This window comes from Neomonachus schauinslandi, chromosome 7 (genome assembly GCF_002201575.2).
Source record: "Neomonachus schauinslandi chromosome 7, ASM220157v2, whole genome shotgun sequence".
NCBI classification, from domain to species: Eukaryota; Metazoa; Chordata; class Mammalia; order Carnivora; family Phocidae; genus Neomonachus; species Neomonachus schauinslandi.
The window spans coordinates 57,963,360-57,982,372 of NC_058409.1; the positions used below are offsets into that span (position 1 = coordinate 57,963,360).

The 19,013-nt window shown below is 44.9% G+C and overlaps 1 protein-coding gene across 1 annotated transcript in view; it reads right to left on the reverse strand.

Annotated features, from left to right (window-relative positions):
- Nucleotides 1–6,059: 6,059 nt before the first annotated feature.
- SERINC5 (serine incorporator 5) overlaps nt 6,060–19,013 on the reverse strand; it is a 100,625-nt gene continuing 87,671 nt past the window's right edge. The window contains exons 9-12 of the mRNA XM_021699790.1: nt 12,931–12,997; nt 9,878–9,917; nt 9,095–9,239; nt 6,060–7,363 (exon numbers count right to left, since the gene is read on the reverse strand). Coding sequence (XP_021555465.1) covers nt 7,216–7,363; nt 9,095–9,239; nt 9,878–9,917; nt 12,931–12,997 — 400 coding nt within the window. The 3' untranslated portion in view covers nt 6,060–7,215. The remainder of the gene's footprint in view (nt 7,364–9,094; nt 9,240–9,877; nt 9,918–12,930; nt 12,998–19,013) is intronic.

Here is a 19,013-nt window from a genome sequence, read left to right on the forward strand (position 1 = left end):
TGGCTAGACAAAAAGGCTTCTGCAAGAATAGGAGTACTTGCACACAGCACTCTGACCTGCCGCCGAAAGAAGAGGAGGTCTTCTAGAAAAGATCCGCGGAGATGGCTTTTTTTTTTTTTAAGATTTTATTTATTTATTTGAGAGAGAGAATGAGAGAGAGAGCATGAGAGGGGTGAGGGTCAGAGGGAGAAGCAAACTCCCTGCTGAGCAGGGAGCCCGATGCGGGACTCGATCCCAGGACTCCAGGATCATGACCTGAGCCGAAGGCAGTCGCTTAACCAACTGAGCCACCCAGGCGCCCCCGCGGAGATGGCTTTTATCTGATTTAATGAATCCCATTAAGATTCCCAGAGAACACAATGTTTTTTTGTTTTTTGTTTTTTTTAAAGATTTTATTTATTTATTTGACAGAGACAGAGATAGCGAGAGCAGGAACACAAGCAGCGGAAGTGGGAGAGGGAGAGCAGGCTCCCCGCCGAGGAGGGAACCCGATGTGGGACTCGATCCCAGGACCCTGGGATCATGACCTGAGCCGAAGGCAGACGCTTAACGACTGAGCCACCCAGGCGCCCGAACACAATGTTTTTAAGAGAAATGAGCAAAAGCACCACCACCTTACACTGAGACAGAAATCATTCAAACTAAGCCACTGACTCCCAGTCATTATGGGCTGGAAGCAGGCTGAGCAAACTACTTAGCTGCAAATCAGGCCTTATGGGATGGTCCAGAAAGTGGTGCTAAGAATGAAGTCACGTCCACTTATAGACCATGCTTCCAGAGGTGATTCTTTGAATGTGGTTCTGTGGGTGCAGAGACTTGGGACCTGAGAAAAGTTACCTGCCTCTTCTGATCTTAAGTACAATGTCAACAGAGACAAGATAACTCTAATAGACAATCCCTTTCAAAACAGGGTATATATAAATACTAGTGAAATCTGAAAAAGGCCATTTAGTTGATACTTTCAAGTGCTTCTGATAAACCAAGTAAGGTGAGGACAATGGATTCAGCAACATAGAGGTTACCAATGGCCCGAAAACGCAGTTTCAGGGAAAAGGTGTGTGTAAAGCCCTATTGCAACGGGTTCAATTCAAGAGTGAATGGAAGAAATGATGGCAATGATAGAAGCAGAAATTTTGGATATTCCTGAATTCCCCTACAAAAACAGAGTAATTAGCACAACCAAAAACACGTGGACAACATTTGCAACAAAAAGTGGTGCACCCCAAAGTACAAGTGAGTCAGAAGACCTGAACAGGATCAGCATCTATGTGGGAAGAAACAGAGGGGGGAAAATGAAGCAAATGACAAATTCATAGAGAAAGAAAGTAGAATAGTGGTAGAAAGTCAGGGGCTGGTGGGAAGCTGTTTAATGGGTACAGAGCTTCAGCTCTGCAAGATGAAAAGAGTTCTGGAGGTTGGTTGCACAACAGTATTGTGTTCCCTCTCTCGCTATGTCTCTGTCAAATAAATAAATAAAATCTTTAAAAAAAACCAAAACACTATTGACCATATACTTTGATATGGTTAAGGTGGTCACTTTTTTTTTTTTTTAAGAGTTTATTTATTTATTTGAGACACAGAGATACAGAGAGAGAGCATGAGCAGGGGGAGAGGCAGAGGGAGAAGCAGGCTCCCCACTGAGCCAGGAGATGGATGTGGGGCTCGATCCCAGTACCCTGGGATCATGACCTGAGCCGAAGGCAGCAGCTTAACCATCTGAGCCACCCAGGCGCCCCAAGGTGGTCACTTTTATGTGACATGCATAATTTAAACACTCACGAAACTAATCTCACATTTAAAAAAGGACTAGCAGGATCAAGATTAAATTTATGGGATGCCTGGGTGGCTCAGTCGGTTAAGCATCTGCCTTCAGCTCAGGTCATGATTTGGGGTCCTGGAATCGAGCCCCGCATCAGGCTCCCTGCTCAGTGGGGAGCCTGCTTCTCCCTCTGCCTGCTCGGCCTGCCGCTCTGCTCCCCCTGCTTGTGCTCACTCTCTCTCTGACAAATAAATAAAATCTTTAAAAAAAAAAAAAAAAGATTAAATTTTACATGAAGACACTTTAGTAAAAGTAGAAATACTATACCATGCTACTAAAGAAAATTTTAAAAACCTACATGAATGAAAAATAATGCTAGATCAGAAGACTTAATGTTGTTATAATGTCAATTCTCCCCAAATTAGCCTAATGACACAGTGCCATCCCACTCAAGCCTAAATTTTCAAGGAAAATATAAAAGGCCTAGGAAAGCCGAATCTTGAAAAAGAAGGCCCATGCTGGAAGACTTCTACTACCTTCCTTAGAGACTCACTCTAATTCTCATATTTAAGATAGTGTGGCACTAGCCTAAGAATAGGAAAAAGGCAGTCCACAAAAGCTTTGAGAGGGGGGTGGAGGAAACAAAAAATTTGGGTTTTCATGTTTATATTTTCATTATCAAGAATCAGAAAAGATTCTATGAGCTTGAGAGAATGGTGATTAACATCTGAAGGCAACATCTTCGGAAAACACCACCTGGAGGGGCACCTGGGTGGCTCAGTCGGTTGAGCGTCTGCCTTCAGCTCAGGCCATGATCCCAGGGTCCTGGGATCGAGCCCCGCACCAGGCAGCCTGCTTCTCCCTCTCCCACTCTCCCTGCTTGTGTTCCCTCTCTCACTGTGTCTCTCTCTGTCAAATAAATAAATAAAATCTTTAAAAAAAAAAACACCACCTGGAGGATGTTTAATTACAAAAAAACACAAAAACCAAAACAACAACAATGATGTAATTTTCCATTTTAAATTTTATTAAAGTACAGAGTTAACAAGTTTTGAGTTTTCTACATAGGCAAAGACTGGTCGACTTCAGATGCTTCATAGAAAAATTAGCATTCAAAAAACAAATATAAACCCACAGTTGCCTTTGTGACTAGAGGGAAGAAAATAATTTTTTAAAAAGTTAACAAAACTCTAACCACATCCAAGACTATTATAAATTTCAAACAGTAAATTTACCACACATATTACATTTCAAATTCTAAGTACAGCAAAACATAACCACATAATCCGGCTACAGCTAATTGTTTTGGAAAAGTTTTAAAAATTAACAATGTTACAATTATAAAACTTTTTGTAGAATTTTTTTTGCAAAGTAAAAAAACAACTTAAATCTTTGATATAGGAAAGCAAAACAATCCTCTTAAATTTCTTATAAATAACTCTCAAGACATATATTACACATCTGTTGCAAGCTTTCTTTACCTGAGAGAATTTCCCAGGATCCTTCACCCAGAGGATTACCTTAAAGAGTTCTTCATCATTTTACGCACATAAAAGACTGAACTCCTACAGAAGTGGATTTGGACATATGCGTTTTTAATCTATCCTTACCCAATTAAGTTTTTCTGAAGGAATTTTGCTTAATAACAAAAAACCCTCTTTGGTAAAAGCCAAATATTTCCCCCTTTCAAAATGAATGCCTCTCCAAGTGATTTACTGAGGAAGAAAATTTAAAAAAGATAAAGATCTTTAGAATGACCAGCATTAGTTTGAAAGATCTACGTAAACAGCTCTCTAGCTCTGTAACGTAAGTCCAACATGAGCGAGCCCATCTCTGCCTGAAATGCAACACTAGATGAACGTGTCTGAGGCTTTACAAGCATTTTCAAGATGGCAGGAAACATGGTGGCCTTAAGAACAAAGCTGAGGGAGTTAGTTCTATTAGGAGAGTCTCCTACAGAGAATTCCATGAGCTGAGTGACTACTGCACTGTCCCTGATTAAGGAGGACCCAGCGTTCTCTCTGGACAGGCAGGGTCTTAGCCCAAGGTCACACCCTTCTTCGTTATAGATTAAAACCGCTTTCACTTCCAAGAGGAGTAGAACACAAACGTACGCCAAAATGAAATGCTATTTAGAAAGGGAGTCAAAGGAGAAAAAAAGCCAAGGAGGCTTAAACAAAGGCTCTGGAATTCCCTTTGCAGGGTAACATGAAGCACCAATGAACTTCTGGCTAAGATTAAATAAGTACATAATCTTCAATAGGCAGAGGGGGACAATATGGGGGTGAGGGTGGGGATTAGCATTACACGAAGGTCATCCAGAATGAAGGATCCTCTGAAGAACTGGAAATGTAAAAAATGAGATGTGGGGGCCCAACTGCTGACCATTCCTGATGGGCACCAGAACCCCAAATCTCCAGTAGCCCCACCTTCCAACAGCCCACATGCATACAGTCCTTCTACTCCGCCAAAGAGCCCCAAACACCTCTGGGGAACGATTCTTTCAAGCCATTCCCCAAGGAACTGAGAGGACAAAAGCAAAACCACCTAACCAGTATTATAAAAACTCAACCCAGTAAGGACCAAGTTGGGTTTCCACAAGCTTTTGACAGAAAAGTCTCCAGCCTTCAGTCAGATGACCCATCTAGGTATACAGCAACATTCCCAGAAGAATCCTTTCCCCCACCTAGTGTTTCTACTCATGAAAACGAGAAGGGAAAAAATTTCCACATCGGAGGAATAGCACAGAAGAAACATACACATAGAGCTTTTTAAAAAACTTCTCCCTCTTGTATCGCTAAAGGAGTCTGACCAGCAGCTACTGGGAATGTAGTTTTTTAAATCATGTACAAAAAGTTGTAGGAAGCAAAATTATTTTAAAAAGAGATCAGTGAATTTATCCAATGAACACCTTCATTATAGCAACTCAAAGCAATTGGCACAATTTTTCCAGTTTCTTAAATCACAACAGCACAAGAATGTAGGTTCTTTACACCCACAAACATTGACTCATCACCTGAGTATTGTTTATGACAATGAATAATCATTAAAGTCACCTTATTTATATGCCCTCAGTCCTTAGGGTATATCCTCATCTCTCCCATCATTCAGATAAACTTGCTTCGACTCTCAGTTGAGACTAAAAATCAGAGTGACTGCAACTCTGCCTCTCGTGTCAGACTAAACTAAACTTCAAGAACTTTGGGCCACAGACCAAGTTTTAAGCAGCTCCAAAACATGCGTTGGCTGGGCCAGCTAAAGAAGGAAGCAATGAGGGCCCTGCCACTGGCAACGAATGCTTTCCTTTCTGTTTCCCTGAGCTTCTTTCTGCAGGGGAAGCCCGCCAACAAAGGCCAGCCAAGGAACAGGAGCCTTGTCAGCTGGACCGTGACCTGCCCTAAGGGCCAGTTCTAAAGTCACATAGCTGGCTGCCCAAACCCTAGACCCTGGCAGGAAGAAAGCACAATGAAACTAGCATCCCAGCTCTTGATGGGACTCTGCTCGCGGTCTTTCCTAAAGCCAGTCTCAGCTTACCCAGAGCCCTGTGTCACCGCACCAGCCACCGTGGCAGCTCCTGCCCGGGGGCTGTCCCATACACAACCCATTCCCTCAACCTGTCCCCGACCCACAGAGCTCCCAGGCCCACTGGCTTAAAAGGGACTGCATGCGGCGGCTTTCCGTTTTGTGATGCCAGAGACCTTTCAACTGCCAAGCTCAAAGAGCTTCTGGCCTAAAATAAGAAATTGGATTAAGTTTGCAAAAAACAAGGCTCTCACCCATACACGACTGCCTTTAAAAACAGAACCTCAAACATAAATAAGGCAAGATTCTAGAGGAATTCGTTCACTGAATCCGTTTTCCCGCTTGTGTTCCTGGGAGGAGGGCAAAGGAGCAAAAATGAAGAATTGGACTAATTCCCCACACCAGCATTTTGGCACACAGGGACCCGATTCTGCCCAACTTGGCAGGACACACAAAGTACAGGCCAAGTGTCTCCATTCTCAGACCCTCTGTGCCAGGGAGCTCAAGAGGACCCTTTCCACCCTGCACGAGACACTCCTGGGAGCATCCCCGTGTCTCCACTGGGGTCCCTAATAGACTTTCCACTGAGCAAACTCTTCCCTGACTGAGGACGGACATCAACACTGAACACGGATATCTTCTTGGGCAGCTGCCTAAAGTCAAATCTCTTATGAGTATTACTTTACAAGTTCGTATTTTTGGAAATCTCCATGGATGTTGCTTATGGCTTAATTACATACCCCCCTCCCCACCCCCTCACCCCCTACCATTTCTTCTAAGTATATTTGGCCACTTTTACAACTTGTACGAGATAAGCCTTATCTGGTCAGCCCAGTTTGAGGTGCTGCCTAGAATCCTCACCTCAGCAAATCTACTCCAAAAAACCACAGTGAATATTATCATGCACCTTCCAGATCCAGGAAACAAGAGCCCTTTTGCTTTTACAATTTCAAAGGCCTCAAGGTGGAAGAGAAACTGGCTGACTTTCATAACTGAAAGAGAGGTGCAGCGGGCTTCAGTCAAGGTAAGGTCCTAGAGTATTATTAATATTAATAATACAAACAAGTAAGAACGATAGCCCTCCATCATTCAGACAAAGAAAACAACATGGATATTGTTCTATAATCATGTGAATAACACCACAAATAGGAGTCACAATTATTGCAGGAACTCGGATCAGGAAGGAATAGCACAGTGGGAGAACCACATGGTAGTGACAGCAAATTGTGCTTTTTCACATTAGGGCAAAGACATTGAGCCCAGAAAGGATGAGGGGACCTCTGAGAAGGGCAAGGGCAGAGTGTGAAGTTGTGATTCCCAGCATCACAGCTTCAAAGGGAAACGTCTGGAGGCCAGGAGGAAACAGCACAAGGGTGGAGTTAAAAGCAGGTGCTTCCTCTTGTACCCTATAAATACCAAGTAGCTGAGAGCAAGGAGCCTGCAGGATGAGTGGTCTCTGCAGAGCCCACTGCAGATGAGGCTCCCGGCCGAGGTGTGGGAGACGGATCTGCATTCCGTCAGGGGCTGAGGGTTCAAGATTTTGGCAAGGTTTTCTATTCCAAGGATAAGAATGACAAGATCAGATTTATCCCTGTCATGCCCCAAACTGTGTTTTGGTAAAAAAAAGTATAGAAGGAAAATACTAGCCTAATTTGTCTTCCAGTTTTTAGAGCGGAGACACACACAAAATATCACTCAGGATCAGCTTGGTTGAAAATTTCAGTTCTTTCGGAATAAAATGGTTATTTCTTTTTGATTTTCCGAATTAAAAAGCCAATCAGGTGATTTTTTTTTCTTTCTGAAAGCCTTTTTCAGACCCACTCAAACCAGCCAGAGGATGCCAGCTTTTCACGAAGCACCAGTCATGGCTCAGACCCCTGGGACACTTGTTCAAGGGATGTCACTTGCAGCCTGCAGGCCTGCTCCGATCCTCCTCACACAGAGAACTGGCGAGAGGGACAGCAGAGGGGAGCGACCAGGGTCCCCAGGTATAAGAGCACACACATCCAGCAGGAGGCCATCTTGACCCAGAAGATGGACCAGCTTCCACTGAAGAAGGTTTCGATGTTGGCACTTTCATAGCTGTGGAAACGAGAGCCAACTGTGGTCAGAGCAGGAAGAGAACAAGGCAGTGAGAAGATCTCTTCCATAAGGGGTCTCCCTGCTCCCATCCCCTCCAGCCTTTCTGTTTCTCCTAACGGCTCGATTCAGATACAACTCACACCATTTAAAGTGTACATCATTTCCCTGCCTCCTCCCAGCCCCTGGCATTCACTAATCTACTTTCTGTCTCTCTGGATTTGCCTATTCCAGACATTTCATATAAATGGAATTATGTGGCCTCTCGTGACCGGTGTTTAAGGTTTGTTCATGTGGTAGCATGGATCAGTACTTGATTCCTTTTTATTGCTGAGTGATATTCCACTGTGTGGAGATAGCATGTTTTGTTTATCCATTCATCAGCTAATAGACATTTGGGTGGTTTCTACTTTTTGGCTGTGATAAGTGATGCTGCTTATACGTGATGTGTGTAGAAGTTTTTGTGTGGCCATACTTTTCTTCCCTGTTGGGTATATACCTAGGATTAGCACAGCCAGGTTATACCATAACTCTGTGTTTAACATTCAGAGGAACTGCCAAAGTGTTTTCCAAAGTGGTTGCACTATGTTTACGATCCTAGCAGGAGTTTTTGTAAAAGGGTTCTAAATTTTTCCCACATTCTTGACAATATCTGTTATTTTCTGCCTTATTAATTATAGCTCCCTCCATCTTTTAAGCTTCCCATGCCAAAACTTTCCAGGAATTACCAAAGCATTAGATGCATTGGGGATACATTAGAAGCTCCCTCCTCTCTTTTCCCTTAAGATGTTCTGGAAAAATCTCCCCAGGGAAGCCTTCTGCTGGCCCCACCGGCCCTAAACCCCACCTGGTACTCCTCATTCCTTTTCCTCATTTTTCTCCCCAACAGTCAGCACTATCTGCCACACCGCATTTGGATCATGGTCTGTCTCCTCCGTTAGATTATAAGCCTGCCATTTCTAACAGTGCAGCGCATCGAAGCCACTCAAATAGTTGCTGCATGAGCGGATAAAAGAAAGCACAGTGAGCCTAAATGTCTATCCCATGTGTATTCTGAGTTATAACAAATTATGATCCAACCAAAACTTCGGATCAGTGAAAAATGATCCAAAAAGAATTAAAAGAGAATTTCTATGTAGTGACAGGGAAAGTTAGATCCATCATGTATTGCCAACTTTAAAAAACAAAACAAAGCAAAAAAATCTCAAGGGGAAACACATATAATCGTATTTATATTTTAAAAATTGCACAGGCTTGTAAATGCACAGAAAAGGAATGAGGGGACACGCGCCACCTTAGCCCTGGTTGTGGGGCGTGAGCATCAGCAATTCGCAGGGTTAAAAGCATGCCCGCAGACTGCTGAGACCCCAGGACTGTTTCTGTGTAGATGAGCACAGCAGGACTTGGAGAAGAGTTTAGCTGACTCAGTGTGGCTCTCGGCACTTAAAGACTAGGACTTAACTTGATTTTCTAAAGACTATCCCTTCTAGGGCGCCTGGGTGGCTCAGTTGGTTAAGCGACTGCCTTCGGCTCAGGTCATGATCCTGGAGTCCCTGGATTGAGTCCCGCGTCAGGCTCCCTGCTCGGCAGGGAGTCTGCTTTGCCCTCTGACCCTATCCCCTCTCATGTGTTCTCTCTCATTCTCTCTCTCTCAAATAAATAAATAAAATCTTTAAAAAAAAAAAAAAAAAAAGACTATCCCTTCTAAAATGTCTAAGACAATGGGCCACTCACTTGAACCAGCTGGTGACGGTCATCATCACATAGAGGGAAGCCAAAAAGAACACGAAGTGGAAATAGGAGTAGCTATAGACAGTGCCTCTCTTCTCATCATAAATGACCCGTGGTCCCTCCTTCACATTCTGCTGCTCTTCAGCGTCTGCGAGGCACAAAGCGAGGGCAAGCTCATTGAGTGAACACGTGCACGCCTGCCGCGTTAGCAGTCACCCTCACTCATTCCAATCCCAGAGACTGGTGAGTAGAAAAGATGTCAAGAACCGTTTGTAGCCTCAGGCAATTTCATCCACACCCTCCGTGCAAAACCCCCACCCAACCCCAGGACCCTCCTCCACAGGATGAGTTTCCTAACACCACATTTGTTTGAACAGAGCAGAAGAGAACCTTTACTAACAGAAAACCCAGGATAAGCTCAGTTGGAAGTGAGAGAGCAAGCCAAGCGTTCTCAAGCCCCTGGGATGCTCCAATCCAAGAAGAAAAGGAAGTTGAAGGGAAGAAATTTTCCAAATTTTCATTCCTTTGAAAAAAATGTACTTCCTCCTTTTCTAAATCTCACTGTAGAATTTAACTTACATATTAGCCAAAACAGAAACGGGTTCTTGCTGGCCAGAATACCAACACAAACAAATACACCCAGCAATCACTCAGGAAGAATGTGAAAAGTAGATCAACAGTACACCAGCTTTGGAAGAAAACGTTCCTCTTACCATTCAAGTTTTCTGGGTGTGAATCCCAAACACCTAAGACTAGAGCTGCACGTAAGGGAGATTGACTACTTACCCTCTCCATCGGGGCCGAAGCAAAAACAACACCGGGCTACCTGGAAGAGCAAACCCAACAACGTCAGGGGGCTTTTCTACTTCACTAAAGGCCATCCACGTGATGTGCCAAGCCTTCCGCGTAAAGACCCCTTCCACAGGATCTGACCAAGCATCTGTTCTTCCCAAGTGCTCTGGTGCCGGCGACAGGAAACAGACACGGAGGTGAGCCACCTAGAGCCCCTTCAATAGCGCTCACTGAGTGCTCGCTCAGCTACGTGGGAGTGCTGTGAGCAGCCTCCAGACGGCGGCTCCCAGGCTTTCCCTCGGTCACAGAGTTGCCCTGCCCTAGAGCCAGCCCTCTTGAGCAACCCACATTGAATGACTGCTCACGGCAGGGGTGTAGGGGTGCGGCCACTGACCCTCAGCGACTGCTCTGATGGGTCATAGCTGCTCTGGGGCACCGAAGGGGTCAACAGAGGCTTTGTCCAGCCTACGGTGCCCTTCAACTTCACCCTTGGCCCAATTTTGCCTCCTTCCCCTTCCTTTCCTTCCACGTGTGTTGATCCCTAATAGATACTGTGCATGTCAACTCTGCCTTGGCAGCTGTTTCTGGAAAATTCAACCTGAAATGCAAGGTGAACAAGACAGGTCCCCACTCTCGCGGAGCTCACTCCTAGTGATGATTTGCTCTACTTGCTGGGATTATTATTCTGTTTGCAGTTGAAGAAACTGAGGTCAAGCAATTCTGGCCTGAAGTTCAAAACGAGTCTAGTGACAGAGCTGGAGTATAAATGCAGGATAGGCACTCCAAGGTCTGCAGTTCACAAGAGGCAACAGGTCTAGGCATGCGAGGTCTAGCAGGTGGTGGAGCCGGCAGAATCAGACATGGTAAAGCTAGGAGGTCTGGAAGCAGGAGGCCCACCTACATTTCCTATGAAATCAGGCTGCTGCACTGTCTGCCTCTACGGAGGCAGGGGTGCTGGGGGCCGGGGTGGATGGAGGGGATGCCTTCCTTTGAAGAGTCTCTGGCACCTTTTAAATTTTGTACCGTGTTGGGGTGCCTGGGTGGCTCAGTCGTTAAGCATCTGCCTTCGGCTCAGGTCGTGATTCCAGGTCCTGGGATCCAGCCCCGCGTCGGGCTCCCTGCTCCGCGGGGAGCCTGCTTCTCCCTCTCCCCCTCCCCCTGCTTGTGTTCCTGCTCTTGCTGTCTCTGTCTCTGTCAAATAAATAAATAAAATCTTTAAAAAAAAAATTTGTACCATGTTTCTGACCTACTCAGAACAATAAACTAATAAAAAACTGGATTATGAAAAATTAATACATGATTTCAGAAAGACTGGTAAACAGAGTAAGAAACATTACACGTAGCAAGACCGGCTGGGGAGTACTGGGTCCTTGGCACTTTCTGGCTGACAGTACTTTTATTAGAAAGAACACAGAGCCAGGGACAAGGACATGGAGCTCGAGCCTTCATCTCATTTATACACCTCAAAGCCAAGCCCGTTTCTCTACTACATCAGGGATACTTCTAAAAGAGGGAATGGCCGTGACAGAATCTTGGATCAAGTGACACAGTCTAAGATTCACTAATCATTCAGTGGGCTCAAGACAGGGTATCCTGGGGTCCTAGTTCTTCTGAAGCTTAACTTAGCATAAGAAACCACTCTCTCTTTCAAAGGTATATCCTGTGAAACTTGATACAAGGAGAGCAAACCAACTTCCGTTTTGCAGGCTCTCCCTTTTGCAGGCTCTCCCGTTCAGAAGAAAACAGTGGGACATTTTCCTTAGAATGAGAAGGAAAGCATCCTCTTAAACCTAACTTAGAGACTTGCTGTTCTTTGAGCTTGCACTCTACACAATAGGGATATTGAAGCCACAGAGCACGACCTCAGCAGGTGGTCACCCGGCCAGTGGTGAGAACAAATGCCTGCCTTCTAGAGACCATTCTCCTCTGTGTAAGAAGCAGTAACCTATTCAGACTCAGCAGAGCCTTCTCCTTTTTTGAAGGGACAGAAAGAGCTGTTGAATGCTGCTGGCAGACTGACAACCCTTCATAATGTTCACTATCTCCAGGTCAGGTGCAGGAAAGACTGTCCCCAGAGCCCCAGCTGCAGAGAAGAGTGTCCGTATCTGGACAGACACCAGGGCTCCTCCATCCTGGGAAGGCTACGAGGACACGGCCGGGGGCCAGGGGCCAGGAGCCAGCGGCTGAGCTCTCGGGCAGCAGAGTTCAGGACCACGGACTCCGGAGCCAGAGTGCACAGGCCACATGCCAGCTAATCAGAAGTTTAAATAACTTTTCTGTCTCTCCCCTCTGTAAAATGGAGATAAAGCCCTCACTGGGTTTTTATGAGGATGAAATGCAATCACAAATATAGCCCTTAGAACTGCCTGGCATGTAGCAAGTGCTGTTAAGTCTCAGCCACCATTGGAATCCCATGTTCCTTCCATTCTTGGGGTCAGGGCTGAGTCTTTTTCTGGCTGCCTCCATGGGATTAGCCCTTTTCTGACCTAAGTGGATGCTCCATGAGGGCCCCAGCAAAAGACTTTTGCACAAGTAAGGAAGTAACAGACATTCTGCCAACCACCCTGTTTCTCTGGACCTCTACTGTTCCCAATTCCTTATCCAGTGAAATGCCCACCTGACGGAACTGATGCAGTTACATAAGCTAATACGTAGACAATGCTCAGCAGTGTGGCAGGGAGCAGATGCTTGCTCCTTCCCTTCTCCAGAACAACACAGAAGAATGGACTAGAAGTTCACACACACACACACACAGTCCATTATGACAGAAGGAAATCGCAGAGAGCAGCCCGACAAAGCTACCCAGGCCTCGAGTGGGAGATGGGCAGCAATGCCACACTAGAGGCTAGTTTTGTTGGAGGAAAATCAAAGATTCATTTTAATCCCATCGTATCTACAAGACATTGTCTTTTCTGTACAAAAACTGTATTCCTTCCTGGGGAGAAAAATGGGATGCAGATCAATAAAGATGCAAACACACAGAAAGAGGCTTCCTGAAAAATGGGTCTTCTGAGATGAAGCAGGACCAGGGAAGGAAATGAACTTACTTCCAGTTCAGGAGCTGCGTATCGCCCCTGCAGAGCATCAGAACTTGACCTCGTCGTCGATGTCAAGCTAAGAAACAAACACACACATGTTATATCCCAACAGAGAAAGGGCAGAGCCGCCTGGCCAGTGCTGTCGTGAGAGGCTCACGGCACCCTCTGGTCCTGGCTCCTTAAAAAGAACTCGTCTAGGGCGCCTGGGTGGCTCAGTTGGTTAAGCGACTGCCTTCGGCTCAGGTCATGATCCTGGAGTCCCGGGATCGAGTCCCGCATCGGGCTCCCTGCTCGGCAGGGAGTCTGCTTCTCCCTCTGACCCTCCCCCCTCTATGCTCTCTCTATCTCATTCTCGCTCTCAAATAAATAAATAAAATCTTTAAAAAAAAAAAAAAAAAAGAACTCGTCTATTCCAGTATCCCGCTTTGCTCCAAAACTGACTGACCAATTCTACAGTTGATGTCTTTTCACACGGATTGCATTAGATCATTTTAAGCAAATAGAAGTTTGTCGATAAAGAAGTAAGGTATCTTTTGGTCCTATTATCTTGGTTTTCACCTCTCCTCCCTCAAACACCAAGCCAAAAGGATTTTCTGATTTCACTTTTATCTTTCCACAACTTTTGAGTAGTCTCACTTAGAAGGGATCAAAACTGGACAAAAGAACCCAGAGATAGCATTAAAAAAAAAAAAAAAGCAAGGGCATGAAAAGCAAAGGTCACAGTTATTTACTGTGATAATCAGCCTTTGGCAGAACAAGGTTTTCTGTTTGGAAATTCAACAGACTAGCTGTCAGTGTGATTAAAAAAAAAAAAAATTCTTCCCACCATTCTCCCTATACCCAGAGAGGTAAAATATTATAAAATCTGGCTTCTAGGGGTAAAAAAGGTATTTCTTCGGGGGGGGGGGGGGGGGGGAACATTTTAAGCAAACAGAAATATATACAATACTCAGGGTTCCGGCTAACTCTATAAATTCATTTAGCAAATATTTACTGTGAGCCTGCCATGTGTCAGGCCCTGTTCTAAGCCCTTGGGGACCCAGTGAAAAAGACAATCCCTAACCTCTTGCGCCATGCCTCAGGCGCCGGCCTGGGGGCAGGAGGGGGTGTGGCCCCAGGAGAAGTAGGAATTAGAAGACTCATGTCAACCGAATAAACCCCAAGAAGCAACACTGCCTTCTCTGCTCATTCTCATCCTCTTTCTCCGAGACAGAAGAGATCAGTGAAATGCATATAAACAATAAAAAGCCTTCCTCACAAGAAGGTCCTCTGGGATCCAAGCACACTGCTTCCTTTGTGGTCCACTCAAGTCCAATAGCATTACTTTCTCTTCTGTTCAGTACAGACGGATGCTGATCAAGGCCCAAGCGCTCCCACACTTCCTGACTTCTAGCCTCATTCAACGAATTTTAGAGATATTTCCCAATAGTGGTGCACCCAAGAAACACATACACCTCGGTCTTGCATGTAAGAGCGTGCTATATTTTCTGCATGTGAATTATGATTTAATATAGCATATCATTTCTGCGGAGGAAAATGTAACTTTTTAGAAACAGATCGATTATCTCCAATTTTCACCTAAAAGATGGTATTCCTTCTTTAAAAGGGTTAGAATACATACTGCCCTTTTGTAAATTCTTTGGAATAAAATGGTTTCAAGAAAAACAAAGCTTTTGATTCTGGCACCTCTGCCACTTTACTTCCATCATCAGAGAGCACAAAATGGGGAAGCTTTTGTTCTTATTTCTAAATACCTGTATTCTATTACTCAGCCATCAAAAAGAACGGGATCTTGCCATTTGCAACAATGTGAATGGAACTACAGGGTATTATGCTAAGCGAAATAAATCAGTCAGAAAAAGGCAATTATCATATGATCTCACTCATATGTGGAATTTAAGAAACAAGATAGAGGATCATAGGGTAAGGAAGGAAAATAAAACAAGATGAAATCAGAGAGAGAGATAAACCGGAGACTCTTAATCATAGGAAATAAACCGAGGGCTGCTGGAGGGGAAGGAGGTAGGAGGATGGGGTAACTGGGTGATGGGCACTGAGGAGGGCGTGTGATGTGATGAGCACTGGATGTTATATAAGACTGATGAATCACTGACCCTCTACCTCTGAAACTAATAATACACTATGTTAAGTAATTGAATTTAATATTAAAAATAAATAAATACCTGTATTCAGTTCATCATTAATAACAAAGGACTTCTACAAGTAGATGCCACTATAAAATATTATTATAATTCAGTCATGGCCTTCACCCACAAAATACTCTCTTGGAATTACCAAGGAAACACTGTTTTCACAGACTCCTTAAAAACCTAGGAAATTCTTATCGCCTGCATTCTATTACTCAGACCCCCCTGTTTGATGAGCGCAAGACACGTTGCTACACAACAATTCCTGGATTATGCAGAACCTCTTCCCTTCCAGGGCTAAGGCAGGAGCAACTTCACCCACTGCTCCTTGTGGGGCGTGGAAGGAGACTGACCGCATTTGCTTGCGACAGGGCCTCACCCTATAGACAAGTTACAGCCCGTTGACTATCTCTAGCCCGCACTCACAGGAAACCAGCAGTGCCTTGCAATTATGATAAACAAAAAAACTGCCTCCCCTCCGCCCACCCCCTCCACCCCCCACCACCACTGCCATGCCCAGGGCCTCTTCCATAAACGCAGAATGATTCAAAATGCAGGTGGCTCTCCACACCCACTTCAACTGCTTTTGGAACTGCCAAACTCCCCTAGATCAAAGAAAATCTCTAGAGAACATGTCCAGACTTTCCCGTTGGAGAACACAGATTCTGCTCCCTGACAAACTTACAGGGCCCTTGGGAGATCTCATGACTATTCCCACCCTTTGTGTGAAGTTCAGTTACATTCCCAAGTATAACTGGTGACTCCTAGCTCCCAGTGGAGAAGACAGTCCTATGTGAACTGGGGGGAGGCCTTGACATGCCCCTTAATGCAAGACCAGAAGATTTCTAGTTGGTAGGTGAGGGAGCGGCAGGATTCTCAAAATAAAGCTTGTACACTCCTCCATTTTTTTTTAACTTGTCCTCCTTTCTTAAATAAAGGTAGCAGACAAAGAACACACCAAAAGAATAGACACCGTGATTTGCCAACTCTTCTCAGTTTAAGCCAATCTTCTCTCCAAGTCTGTCTTACCAACTTTGTACTTAATTTCTACACGGTCTGCCCTATTGCCATGAATGTTTCATTTTGAATTAGCAAGTTGTTTGACATTTAATAAGGATTCTTAGTTTTTCCAATTTTAAATTCAAATTCCTAAATATTTAAATAATAATTATTTTTCTCATAAGCATAGTTAAAACTGAAATGGCCAGGACCATTTGATAGCACAAATACCTCCTAATAATAAAATGAGGAAAGTCATCCAGCTTACCCTTGAACCTCAGTGAAGGACCTTACTCCAAACAATCCCAGGGGGAAAAACGACTATGAACCTGCCCCTCCCAGCACTCTAGCCAAGGAGACACAAGGAGAGGGTTCCTGAGACTGGGGGTGGAGAATCACAGAAATGGGCTCTATGCCCCTCAGTTTCCTTACGTACAACGAGGGAACTGAAGCTGACTGACTCCAGGATCCTGCCTGGCTGGACAGTCTGAACTTGAAGCCAACAGAACAACAATTTCAATCAAAATCTAGAGACCAAGAAGGGAATTAAGGAGTAGTTAGTGGAGGCTGGGGCCTAAGGGGGTGTCAGGGGGATGGACCTACACAAAGAGCCATTAGGGAACCCCTGCATGGGGTCCAAGCTCTGATACTTCTTATAGCAGTAATGCCTGGGGACAACAGAAGAGGCGTCTAGAGAAAGAATGGCCTCAGCTGTAAAGCCAGGGAGTAGGTTTAGGTCGAACCCTTCCTTCTAGCTAAGACAGCAAAGATAAAACATACTCATAGTGAGTGCCCCAGAAGCAGGACTTATGACAGAGAACCAGAAACCGAGTGTGGAGGCCAGCATGAGAGCCCCCTAAAGGAGCAGGTGAGGAGATAGCATTACAGTAAGACTTCTAGGACCTTACAAAAAAGTTAACCCCAAACCCAAGCAATCTTGGGGCTTTCAGGGAAAACATGTAATGTTCACACTACGCAGTCTTTAGGCTTCCTACAACTGCTATCAAGAATTCTAGATATTCCTGGGGCGCCCAGCTGACTCAGTCAGAAGAGCATGCAACTCTTCATCTGGGGGTTGTGAGTTCAAGCCCTATATTGGGCGTAGAGATTACTTAAAAAAAATAAAATCTTGGGGCGCCTGGGTGGCTCAGTTGGTTAAGCGACTGCCTTCGGCTCAGGTCATGATCCTGGAGTCCCGGGATCGAGTCCCGCATCGGGCTCCCTGCTCGGCGGGGAGTCTGCTTCTCCCTCTGACCTTCCTCCCTCTCATGCTCTCTGTCTTTCATTCTCTCTCTCTCAAATAAATAAATAAAATCTAAAAAAAAATAAAATAAAATAAAAAAAAAATAAAAATAAATAAAATCTTAAAAAAGAAAAAAATTCTAGATATTCCTTTAAAAAAAAAAAAGGATGGGGCGCCTGGGTGGCTCAGTCGTTAAGCGTCTGCCTTCGGCTCAGATCATGATCCCAGGGTCCTGGGATCGAGCCCCGCATCGGGTTCCCTGCTCTGTGGGAGGCCTGCTTCTCCCTCTCCCACTCCCCCTGCTTGTGTTCCTGCTCTCGCTGTGTCTCTGTCTCCGTCAAATAAATAAATAAAATCTTTTAAAAAGGATAACAATTTTCAAAGCTGACCGCAGCTACCTGGAATCTCTGTAAATGCCAGTAACAGACGTTACGGAACGCTAGTGATTAAAGTGCAACATGGCGGTGCCTGCTGGGAGGAGGGGGTGGGCAGCAGCGACCACACAAGGGGAGCCCTCCCGGAACCTGGTAGCTCTGGAGCGCTGCTGTGAGACAGGGCGTCAGGGGCAAGCGCTCATTAGTCATCTACTTTCTCCTCACATCATCTGCAATATTTTTTACATGCCAATACAGAAAAAAACCTGAGGGATAAACGATGAAATTAGCTGTGCCGCCGCCGTTTCCCCCCATCCCCCACCCCCGAAGCCCAAGAACAACAGACTCAGGAAGGAAAAGCTTACTCAGAGAAAGAAGAGCTGAGAATCAGCATTCAAAATTTGGGTGGCTTTATGGTTTTCCTGACAACATTCACTGACTTGGGCCCGAATCCCATCTACTGCTTTGGGTATAGTAGGTACGAAGTGAACAGCTATGGAATTAATTAAAAATGAAAGGCCAGACATGGTCCCCGTGGTCCTTTCCGCTGTCAGGAGAATCTGTCACTCTGTCGGGGACAGGATGAGGACCAATGTTACAGAACCTTCACTGGGACAACCACCTGCACCCAAGCAAGCACTTCATGGCCTGACACGTGGCTGAACAAGTACTCTAAAGACCCAGTTCCCGTGTCTCCAAAATGTCTGTCTGTAGGTCCCTTTCTAACAGGAGGGAGTGTGAGAGCTGTAAGAGAAAATACCAGGGTGTACAGAAAGACATGTTATTTATATAAGCTAGCACTGTCAGGATTCTTCAGTTTCTGCCAGGGGAAGACCATAATACATTACACCTATAACAAGATGAAATTTTTATACATTGAAACATAACAAAGAAAACGTAAAACACAGAAGTAAAACCTAAGTGTGAGAAGATCATTGCCAAAGGGAAGCTTAATTATCACTGAAATACATACTCAGAATCAGTAACTAAGCATTTCTACCCGTTACTTTTCTCCCTTGGGCAATCTTTCAAACATTCTAAATAAAGGCGGCACCAACCCCACCACGAACGAGCATGTGAAATACAGCCTGCTTTAACAGCACTGTGGGTTTCAGCATAAAAGAAAAGGGGCGTTTCCTGTCTTCTTGGGCCAAGCACAAAATGACCATGTATGTACGGCTTTGTACTCTTTCCATCAGCAGCAGAACAAATGGCATTTCCCGTGGATTAGAAAGCGGCCAAAATGTTCTGGCACAAACCACTTCTTCCCCACTTTGTACTCCCTTGCCCTCCAAAAATGCTTTAGCGACTAATATTCAACCATTTCCT